The sequence below is a fragment of the Psammomys obesus genome, unplaced genomic scaffold (assembly GCF_907164565.1).
Source record: "Psammomys obesus unplaced genomic scaffold, mPsaObe1.curated_primary_1811, whole genome shotgun sequence".
In the NCBI taxonomy this organism is placed as follows: Eukaryota; Metazoa; Chordata; class Mammalia; order Rodentia; family Muridae; genus Psammomys; species Psammomys obesus.
Genome location: NW_026591816.1, coordinates 7,292,858 through 7,303,162, shown reverse-complemented (window position 1 = coordinate 7,303,162; position 10,305 = coordinate 7,292,858). Strand labels below are relative to the sequence as shown.

General features: G+C 50.2%; 2 protein-coding genes across 2 annotated transcripts in view; both read left to right on the top strand.

The window, feature by feature from the left end:
* The window catches only part of Inhbc (inhibin subunit beta C), a 13,684-nt gene extending 9,531 nt beyond the window's left edge, over window positions 1-4,153 (top strand). The window contains exon 2 of the mRNA XM_055611966.1: window positions 1,248-4,153. Within this exon, the coding sequence (XP_055467941.1) occupies window positions 1,248-1,990 (743 nt within the window). The 3' untranslated portion in view covers window positions 1,991-4,153. The remainder of the gene's footprint in view (window positions 1-1,247) is intronic.
* A 3,359-nt stretch (window positions 4,154-7,512) lies between these two features.
* Window positions 7,513-9,625, top strand: Inhbe (inhibin subunit beta E). Its single transcript, XM_055611967.1, has 2 exons — window positions 7,513-8,037; window positions 8,243-9,625. The coding sequence occupies exons 1-2, from the start codon at window positions 7,740-7,742 to the stop codon at window positions 8,995-8,997; spliced, it is 1,053 nt and encodes a 350-aa protein (XP_055467942.1). The 5' UTR covers window positions 7,513-7,739; the 3' UTR covers window positions 8,998-9,625.
* Window positions 9,626-10,305: the final 680 nt, after the last annotated feature.

The window sequence follows — 10,305 nt, the reverse complement described above, 5'->3', positions numbered from 1 at the left end:
AAGGAAGGAAGGAAGGAAGGAAGGAAGGAAGGAAGGAAGGAAGGAAGGAAGGAAGGAAGGAAAGAAAGAGGGTCTTACTATGTAGCCCTGGTCAGTCTGGAACTTGCTATGTTACACACTAGTCTTGAATTCACAGGGATCCGCCTGCCTCTGCCTCCTGATAACTTTCAGTTTTTGATTCCTTACTAGAACTGCCCTCTATACTTGGTGGAAATCTAGGCTGTTCTTTAACCTGCTTCTCCAGATTATTCTTTTACTCAGTTCCAAATCCACTCAGTTTTTAGTTATTTGTTATAGCGACATCTCATTCTCAGAGCTGGAGAGATGACTAAACTGTCACTCCCAACACTGGGAGGCAGACACAGGTGGATCTCTGAGTTGCAGGCCAGTCTAGTCTACATAGTGAGTATCAGGATAGCCAGGAGATATATAGTGAGAGAAACCTTGTGTCAAAAAAACAACAGAAAAAAAAAAAAAAAAAAAAAGAAACAGAGGACCTGAGTTCAGTTCCCAACACTCATGTCTGGTTGCCCAATTACCTTTTAATTCCAGCTCCAGGGAACCCAACAGACACTTAAACACACACACAATGAAAGAAAGAGAGAAAGAGAGAAAGAAAAAGAGAAAAAGAGAAAGAAAGAAAAAAGAAAGAAAGAAAGAAAAGAAAAAAGGAAGGAAGAGAAAAGAAAAGAGGCATAGTATCACATATCACACACCTATAACCCTACAGCTTGGATGATAGAGACAGGATTAGAAGTTCAAAGCCAGCCTTGACTACATGGAAAGTTAATGGCCAGCCAGAAATATATGAGACCCACTGTCAAAAAAAAAAAAAAAAAAAAACCCACATAAATAAATATGGGGACCAGAGAGGTGGCTCAATGACTAAGAGCACCGACTTCTCTTCCGGAGGACTGGATCTGATTCCCAGCACCCACATGGTAGTTCACAGTCATTTGTGACTCCCACACATACACACAAGCACACAGAATAACAAATTAAAAATGAGAAGAAATAAAACAAACAAACAACAAAAAACTGGGCACGGTGATGCTCCAAGCCTGTAACTGTGAAGGAGCAGGGAGGATCATCAGTTCAAGGTTGCCTTTGTCTGCATGTGGAGTTTAGTGCTAGCTTAGACGACATGCGCCACCATCTCAGACCAAGGGAGGTACTGGGAATAGAGGCAGCTGGTAGAACTGACACTCAGGCTTCAGTGACCTGACTCCGGCTTCGTATATCCGCAGGCCTCTCCAGCACCAACCAGACTCGTCTCAGTTTCCACTTCTCTGATAGAACCGCGGGTGGCATGAAGGTCCGGCAGGCCCGCCTCGTGTTCTTCGTGCAGCTCTCTTCCAATACCACCCAGACCGTGAACATAAGAGTCCTCGGGCTGAGACCACACGACGCCAACCTCACCCTGACGAGTCATTACCTGCTGCAGGTGGGTGCCAGCGGCTGGCACCAGCTTCCCCTGGGGCCCGAAGCTCAGGCTGCTTGTGCCCAGGGCCACCTCACTCTGGAACTGGTCCCTGAAAACCAGGTGGCCCAAGGTTCAGTGGTCCTGGATGGGGTTTCCCACAGGCCTTTTGTGGCTGCCCGGGTAAGAGTTGAGGGCAAGCGGCGGGTTCGCCGACGAGGTATGGATTGCCAGGGAGGGTCCAGGATGTGCTGCCGACAAGAGTTCTTTGTAGACTTCAGGGAGATTGGCTGGCACGACTGGATCATCCAGCCTGAAGGCTACGCTATGAACTTCTGCATGGGGCAGTGCCCACTGCATGTGGCAGGTATGCCTGGCATCTCTGCGTCCTTTCACACTGCAGTGCTTAATCTGCTCAAAGCCAACACCGCTGCCGGCACCTCTGGCAGGGGTTCATGCTGTGTGCCCACAGCTCGGCGCCCTCTCTCTTTGCTCTACTATGACAAGGACAGCAACATCGTCAAGACGGACATACCTGACATGGTGGTAGAGGCCTGTGGGTGCAGTTAGCCTATGTGTGATAAAGGCAGCCCAAGGCAGAGTGGGCAAAAATGGCCTTCCAAATATGTCCTGCTTCAGAAGGAGGGGGTGACTCCATTCCTGTCTCTGATAAGAATGTAAGCTCCTTCTTTCTAAGAGAGCAGGCACCCTTCAGGCACCTGCAGGAGATCCACATCTAAAGAGGGTCACTGGTGACCACCAGCCTTTCTCACTCCTGGGACATGGTGACTCAATACATCCCTCATCCTCAACCCTAGTCCAGGGGTTAATTCACTGTTAACCACATGCAGACCCCTTAGCTCACCCTTAATCAACGGTAATCTACCTGCCTCTCCCCCCCCCCCCCCCGGTGGCTCCCATTCCACAATGATGTACCCTAGCAACTTCCCTTGAATTCTATGGCTCTCTAAAGAACCCTTCCTGGGGCTCACCAAACAATAGATTGCTGTCTTCCAGAGCAAGGCTCATCTCTCAAATCTTGAGACCCTTGCCCAAACATACAACAAATACTCTCTGTGTAGCCTCCATTGTCCCCCGTCCTCTGTCCTCCTCTGCCCTTGGGGACTGACACACCTGAGTCTCATCATTTGAAGTCTCCTGTCCCCTAGCTTCCAAATGAGTTTGACCACAGAGAGACATCAGTTGGAAACTAAAGCCTGGTATGATACAGAAGTCCAAAAAACTCCAGCAGGCACAGTGGCTCACCTGCATAATCCCAGCACTTGAGAGGCTTGAAGTAGGATACCTACCTAAAGGTTGAGGTCACCTAGTTCTAGGCTGCCCTGGGCTACACTGTTAAGACCTTGTCACAAAGTAAAGAAAAGGAGGGGAGACAAAAAGAATATTTCTTATTCCTGCTCCCCACTTGTTTACCAGCCATGACTTTGTGTAATCATGCCCACATCATATCATTGTCCCAATACTAAGAAGTCCTGATGGCTTGTCCTTTTTCTAGTCTGGTGTTTGAACATCAACTCACTATGTAGAGCAGGCTTACTTAAAACTCTCAGCGTCCATCTGCCTCTGCTAGGATTAATGGTCTTCACCACCACGCCCAGCTTTGAACGTCGTTTTTGTTGGTCCCCTTAACCCCACCTATGACTCCATAACTCACTAAGTCCTCTTGAGATAGCTCAAAGGGTCCTTGTTTCCTATCAGGACCTTCCCTGACGCCCCAGAAAACTGGAGCTTTCCTCTCTCTTCACACAGACCCCTCCACTAAGCTGTTCCATCCATCTCGTACTTCATGCCTCTTCTTCCTCACTCTCTCTATCCAGAACTGTCTTTCAATGGCTTCATGCCTAATAATGAACTAGCTTTTGCCTGAACCTCATCTCCCTCTGTACTCGTTCCAAGAGATGAGACAAATCAATAATCAATTTCCAAGTAAGCAACTTTGGCCACATGGGGTGGGAGGCAGAGGCATTCTTGCAGCCAGTTGTTGGAACTCTGGCTCATCTTCCTTTCACACACTCTTAGAGTTGTTGCCAAGAGTTCTGCCGAGAAGCTTAGTGGGACAAGAAGAGGAGGGCCTAGGATAAGGAAAGGGCGGTGTTTACTCTGAGATCTGGTCCTCCTTCGACCTTTGCCCTTCTTTCCTCACATCTCCTCCCTTTGGCTGGACAGCCCTGTACCATGGGGTCGATAATGTCTGCAGCCCAAGGCCAGGTTTGCGCAAAACCCACCTGTCCTCTGAGTAATGTGATGTCTGTGTTTGCTCAACACAGACATCCCCTCCCACCAGGGTAGGAGGTCCCTGTAGTGGAAAAGGCAAAAGAGAAAGCCTGCAAGGAACCTTCTGGGGAGCTGCAAGTCTTAGCTGTGGGGTTTCCTAAGCAGGGCCATGGATGTCATCCCAGCTCTGACTTGAGAAGATCCCCATCAAAAAAGGCTTCATGGTGTCTCTTCCTCTCCATTTTGTGTCCCACTTTCACCCCTCTCTCAGCTCTAGTTTCTTCACTTATAGTGGCAATTTCAGTGGCCAGGACCAAGACCAGGGTAAGGCAGAGTGAGATAGTTGCCTGATGGGCAAAACTTTAAGGTGAAGGCAAATAATTCATCAAAAGAGAAAACCCAGGATTTTAATGAAAGATTTTCAGACATCAAAGTGAATGCTGCAAATCCACAATGAACAAAAGAGCATATTTAAAAATAAACAGAAGCTCCATGTTATTCACGCTCTTTTCTGACTCCGCTTTTTTTTTTTTTTTTAAGGGGAGGAGGAATGGAAGGATCTGTCATCTCCTACACATTTTCTCCCTGAGTCCCCTACCCCCCTACCTCTAGACTTCTCCAGGCTGTTCTCATTTGGGTGGATAAATGGTCCTGCTTCTTCTAGTTTCTTCCCTGATCTCAGTCCTGCTGCTACCCCGCCCCAGCCAGCCTGGTGGCAAAGGCAGGCAGTGCTGCAGATGCCTGGGTATTTATAACCTGGAAGCACTTCTTAGGGAAAGTGACTAAGATGCTAAGAGCATATTTATAGCTAAGTTCTGACGTAAGTGTCAGTGGGGAGGTAGGACTGGGCCAGGCACAACAGCCAAGGGGGTGGGAAGAGGTTGAAACCATGGGCGCCTGATGAAGAGACTGTGGGAAGCTGGCCTCAGTGACTCCTACAGCCACTGCTTGCTCCTTCCCTTGAGCCTGTTTCCTGGCACAAACAGCTATACCCTCCTAGGCATTGCCAGACACGGGCACTGGCAGTCTCACGGTCCGTACCCCGGGGGCTAGCAGGCTGCCACGTGCCAACAGAGAGGGAACTGAGAGCTACAGGGAGCAGAGCCAAAAGTCTTGAATGTGTTTCAGGCTGGGGGAGAAATGCAGGTGGATAGAAGCCTCTCCTAATCTTTTTCCTTCCTCTCCACTCCACAGGGACCTGAATGTCTAGGAAACTTGGCCTCTGCCTTTAGGTTCTATTGCCATGTGTCAAAAGTGGCAGGGACGCAGTCCTGAGGACCTCCTTGCAGTAGCGAGGCAAAAGAGCAGAGGAGCCAGCCGCTCTCCCTTGTCTGTGAGGGTGGCAGGACCCTAAGGAAAGGATGAGGCATATTTCCCATCTCTCCAGCGACTCCACCTGTCCCCAGGAGTCTCTGGTTAACTGCAGTCCAGTGGCAAGAACTGTCCCATGGTGGGCACTGATGGTACTGAGGCTCAGCACTGCCACACGGTGGGCACTGATGGTACTGAGGCTCAGCCCTCAAAACATTTCTTTCCCCTGGTCCAGATCTAGAACTCACTAGGCAACACCACCAGCTAAAGAAGGGGAAGACAGAGAGTAGATAGGGACTCTGAGTCACACCCCCTTTGCCTACAGCTTTTTCCCTGATACTTCCTAGGTTCTTAAAGAAACTAGGGCCCAAGGAGAAAAATTAGCCTGACACCATCTTCTTGTATCAGAGGTAGACAGGACTGCCATTTAAGGTCATGCACCTTAGGGCTGGCTGTGTAGCTCAGTGGTAGGGCTCTAGCCCAGAATTCACAAAGCCTTGAGTCCAAACCTCAGCAACGAATAAAAGCCAGGTATGATGGGTGGTTACATGCCTTTAATCCCAGCACCTAAGAACAGAAGTAGGTTACCCTTAAAAACATAAGGAATTAAAGGTCATCCTTAGCTACAGAAGAGCTCAAAGTCAGCCTTGACTACAAGACAGTTTGTCTCAAACAGCAATAACAGCAAAATAAAGTAATTCACCATAGTCTTCCATATGAAGAAAACTGAGGCAGGAGGATCACTTACATTAGGAGTTCCAGCCAGCCTGGGCAACATAGAAACACTTCATCTCAAGAGACAAAAAATAAGAACCCTCTCCTGCCCTTTCCAAAAGTTAAACTGGGTGGTGGCAGTGCACGCCTTTAATCCCAACTCTCAGGAGGCAGAAGCAGGCAGATTTCTGTGAGTTTAAGGCCAGCCTGGTCTACAAAGGGGATTCCAGGACAGCCAGGGCTACACAGAGAAACCCTTGAAAACAAATACAAAACTAAAACAGAAAACAAAAAACCCAACAACAATAATAAAACCAGTCTGTCAGGCCTGTATTCCCAGTTTTCACCAGATTGAGTCAGACTTGTCATAATTTCAAGGCCAACCTAAGCTATATATAATGAGACCTTGTCTCAAAAAAGCCAGGTAGTAGTGGCACACCTGTAATCCCAGCACTCAGGAGGCAAAGGTGGGCAGATCTCTGAGTTTTCAGACTATCCTGGCCTAGAGAGTGAATTGTAGGACAGCCAAGGCTACACAGAGAAACGCTGTGCATGTTGGGGGCATCTCAGAAATTGGAGGATGGCTCAGTAAAGCACATGAACTTGAATTAGAGTCTCCAGAGCCCAGGTAGAAATGGTAACATGAGCTTGAAAGCCCAGGACTCCCTGGCCAGCGGATTTGGTCTAATTAGTGTGTTCCACCCCTTGTTCCACGCCCTCACCCCTTGCTCTGTCCTTCCCCCCTTGTTGTCAGGCCAAAAAGAGACCGTTTTGTCTCTGTGAGTTCAAGGCCAGCCTGATCTACAAAGTGAGTCCAAGATAGTAAGGGCTACAGAGAGAAATCCTGTCTTGAAAGACCAAAAACCAAACCAAACTAAACTAAAACAACCCAAAGTCAATGAAGAGCATGGCTGGAGGTCTAGGGTAATGAGGAGCCAAGGCTGCTGTGATTTTCTTGCTTTGTTCTCTAAGTCCCTTAAACTTCCATTTTCCAACTATGTCCACAGAGGCCTGGCGCCACCTCTGGAATGCCTCAAATTTGGCCAGCTCCTACAGTGGTCTAATGATGAGTGGTTACCGGGCACAGGCTCTTCAGAGGGATATAACCTTTTGCCAGCCTTGATGGACTCTGTCCTGCTGTAAGATTGCATCATTACCACCCCCACCTCTCTGGGTTTCCCCAGACATCACAGAAGCACGTCCTCACCCCTTGCTCTGTCCTTCTCCCCTCCCCCAGATGGACTCTGGGCAGCCAGCACAGGCAGGGTCAAAAGGTAACTTCTATGTCCTGGGGCACTGCCACCTTGGCCTGAGCAACAGGACTCCATTTTTTTTTTTTAATCACCCTTTCCAAAACCTCACTCACCCCTGTCCCACCCCAAACACTAGAAATGGAGACAAGAATTCTTCTTCTGACCTGGAGACCCCGAGAACTAACCACTGGAACGCGTGGCTGCCTCATAAAACTGTTACAGAACTGGAGGGGCAAGGTGGGAAGACAGGGCATATTGGGGAGCAGCCCATCCCCGCCTGGCTTCTATGGCATCCCTCCTCTGACTCCCAGACCTTGGGAACCGAGCATGTGAAATCATCCTTTTTCTTGCATCATGCATGGCCACGTTGCAACTCCTCCCCCCCCCCATGCCCCTACCTCAAGCCACCACAGCCAGATGGTGAAACTCCAGCCCCTGAGAGACCGCCACCCCCTACTGGGGCCTGATGGGCAGCACAGCTAGCCAATCCTAAGGCTCAGAGGGTAGGTCTGCTGGTTGACCACTAGGTGAGGGAGCCCAAGCCTCTAAAGAGGCCCTGCTCAGTTGTCAGTCATGAGCTGTGGGGTCGGACATAGCTAGCTACCCATCAGGTGATCTGCCTTCAGTCTTCCCGATTCCCAGGCTCTCAAGGACAAGTAGCCTGCCCTTTGTCAAGGATAGCTGTGGCCCTGCCTGCTCCTGCTGCTGCTGCTACTGCTGCTGCATCCTCTTTGGCTCCCACGAAATCAGACTCATTGAACTGCCATCCACTTGAGATTCTCAACTCAGGGCCATCTACCTGGAGCATGGGGCTTTCAAATGTCCAGCTCTGGCCAGTGCTACTGTGGGCATTGGTGTGGGTGCAGGGCACAAGAGCTAAATGCCCGTCCTGTGGGGGCCCAACACTGGCACCGCAAGGAGAGCGTTCTCTGGTCCTAGAACTAGCCAAGAGGCAAATCCTGGAGGGGCTGCACCTAACCAGCCCTCCCAGAATTCCTCGCCCTCTGCCCCAGGCAGTGCTGACCAGGGCCCTGCGGAGGCTGCAGCCGAGGAGCAGGGCTCCTGGCAAACAGGAGGAAGTCATTAGCTTTGCTACCACCGTAGGTGGGTGAGGAGAGGGAGACTGGGAAGGGGCGGCAGAAGGAGTGGGGTGCTGCTGAGAAAGGGGAGCCAGGAGAACAAGTGTGGCTGTGAGGACGCGGGCAGTCCAGGCTCTTTCCGAACGAGGACGGCTGGGCGGGGTGGCAGTGTTAGAGAGAAGCTTTGTCTCTGTTGACGTTTTTCTTTGCTTTTCTTGTTGCTTGGGCAGACAAATCCACTTCAACCTACCGGTCCATGCTCACCTTCCAGCTGTCCCCTCTTCGGTCCCACCACCTCTACCGTGCCCGCCTCTGGCTGCATGTGCCGCCCTCTTTTCCCGGCACTCTGTACCTGAGGATCTTCCGTTGTGGCACCAATAGGTGCCGAGGATCCCGCACCTTCCTAGCTGAGCACCGAAGGACTTCCTCTGGCTGGCACGCCCTGACTCTGCCCTCTAGTGGCTTGCGGGCTGAGGGATCTGGGGTCGTGAAACTCCAGCTTAACTACAGACCCCTGGAGCTCCGCAGCACTGTTGCTGGCCTGCCCAGGCGGCTTGTGGATACAGACGGACAGCAGCGTCCTTTCTTGGAACTTAAGATCCGAGCTAAAGAACCCGGAGCAGGCCGGGCCAGAAGGAGGATTCCCAGCTGTGAGGCCGAGACGCCTTTATGCTGCAGGCGAGACCACTACGTAGACTTCCAGGAGCTGGGGTGGCGAGACTGGATCCTGCAGCCCGAGGGATACCAGCTGAATTACTGCAGCGGGCAGTGCCCGCCCCACCTGGCCGGCAGCCCTGGCATTGCTGCTTCCTTCCATGCTGCTGTCTTCAGCCTCCTCAAAGCCAACAACCCTTGGCCTGCGGGTTCCTCCTGCTGCGTCCCCACGGCCCGAAGACCTCTCTCACTCCTCTACCTTGACCCTAACGGCAATGTGGTCAAGACCGACGTGCCAGACATGGTAGTAGAGGCCTGTGGCTGCAGCTAGCAAGAGGCCCTGAAGGTTCTGAGGGAAGGGCAAGGTTCAAGTTCAGGGTTCCCAAGCAAAGGATTGGAAGCTCATCTGGAAGCATAAAGCTTCCTGACCCGTGCTGACCCCCAACAGGCTATCTGGCAGTAGGACTGCGTTCGACCCCTATGGAACTCAAATGGGCATTTTCTTGTTCCAGATTCTGGCCTATTTTAGGCTGTTTCAAATGTGGACAGATGAGTAAAGTGTTTCCTTTCAAGGGGACTGCCTGGCCAGCACCATTTCCTATAGCAAGCCCTGTTCCAGGACAGTAAGGGAATGGGGTGGGAGGGAAGGGAGAAGGCAGGGGGAAATTAGTGTCTCCCAAAAGATAACAAAGCTCCTCGAGTATGAATGAAGTAGAGGATCCGGCAGATTGGGAAAAGGCAAACATACAGGCTAAGAACAGGGACTCTTGCCTGCTTGGAACAAGGTCAAGAGGAAGATGAGCAAGGTGCTGAGGGGAGAGGAGTGTTAGGAGGCCATGGAATTGGGAGTCAGTAAAAAGGGATGCTGAGCCATGGAGTCTCTAGTTTTTCCTTGGGGACAAGACCCACGTAAAGACATACATTTATACTTTCTTAATAAAAAATGAGAAGGAAAGCAACAGTGAGTCGTGGTAAGGGGCTGGTATGATGGGCCATAAGCAAAGCGTGTCCTGGGGACCTCTGGTAAGTCCCTGAACCCCCTCAGAGGCGTTCAACACTATTTTCATAATAATACAAAGATGTTATTTGTCATTTGTTATTATACCTACATCGTAGAGTGGGAACAGGGTGTGGTGGTTTACTCTTATAGTTACAGCACTTAGGAGGCTGAGACAGGAGGATTAAGGCCAGCCTTCATAGGACAGCCTGAGCTACAGCACTCCTGTCACAAAGCAAACAAAAAATGTACCATGAGTCTTTCCAGAACATGTAGTGGAATACATCTGGTGACAATTGTTGCCGCTAGAGCGGAACTGCTTTATTCTTTTCCTTTCTCTCCTTTAAGATGGTTTATTTTTTTATTTTATGTCTGTAAGTCTTTTGCCTGCCTGTAAGTGCAGCAGTGCCTGTGGCAGTCAGGAGAGGGCGCTAGATCCCTGCAACTGAAATTACAGTTGTGCCTGAGGTCTGCGGAACAGAATCCAGGTCCTCAGGAGAAACAAGCATTCCTCATGGCTGAGCCATCTCTCCACCTACCACACACACGTTTTGTTTTGTTTTGTTTTGTTTTGTTTTGTTTTGTTTTGTTTTGTTTTGTTTTGTTTTGTTTTGTTTTGTTTTGTTTTGTTTTGTTTTGTTT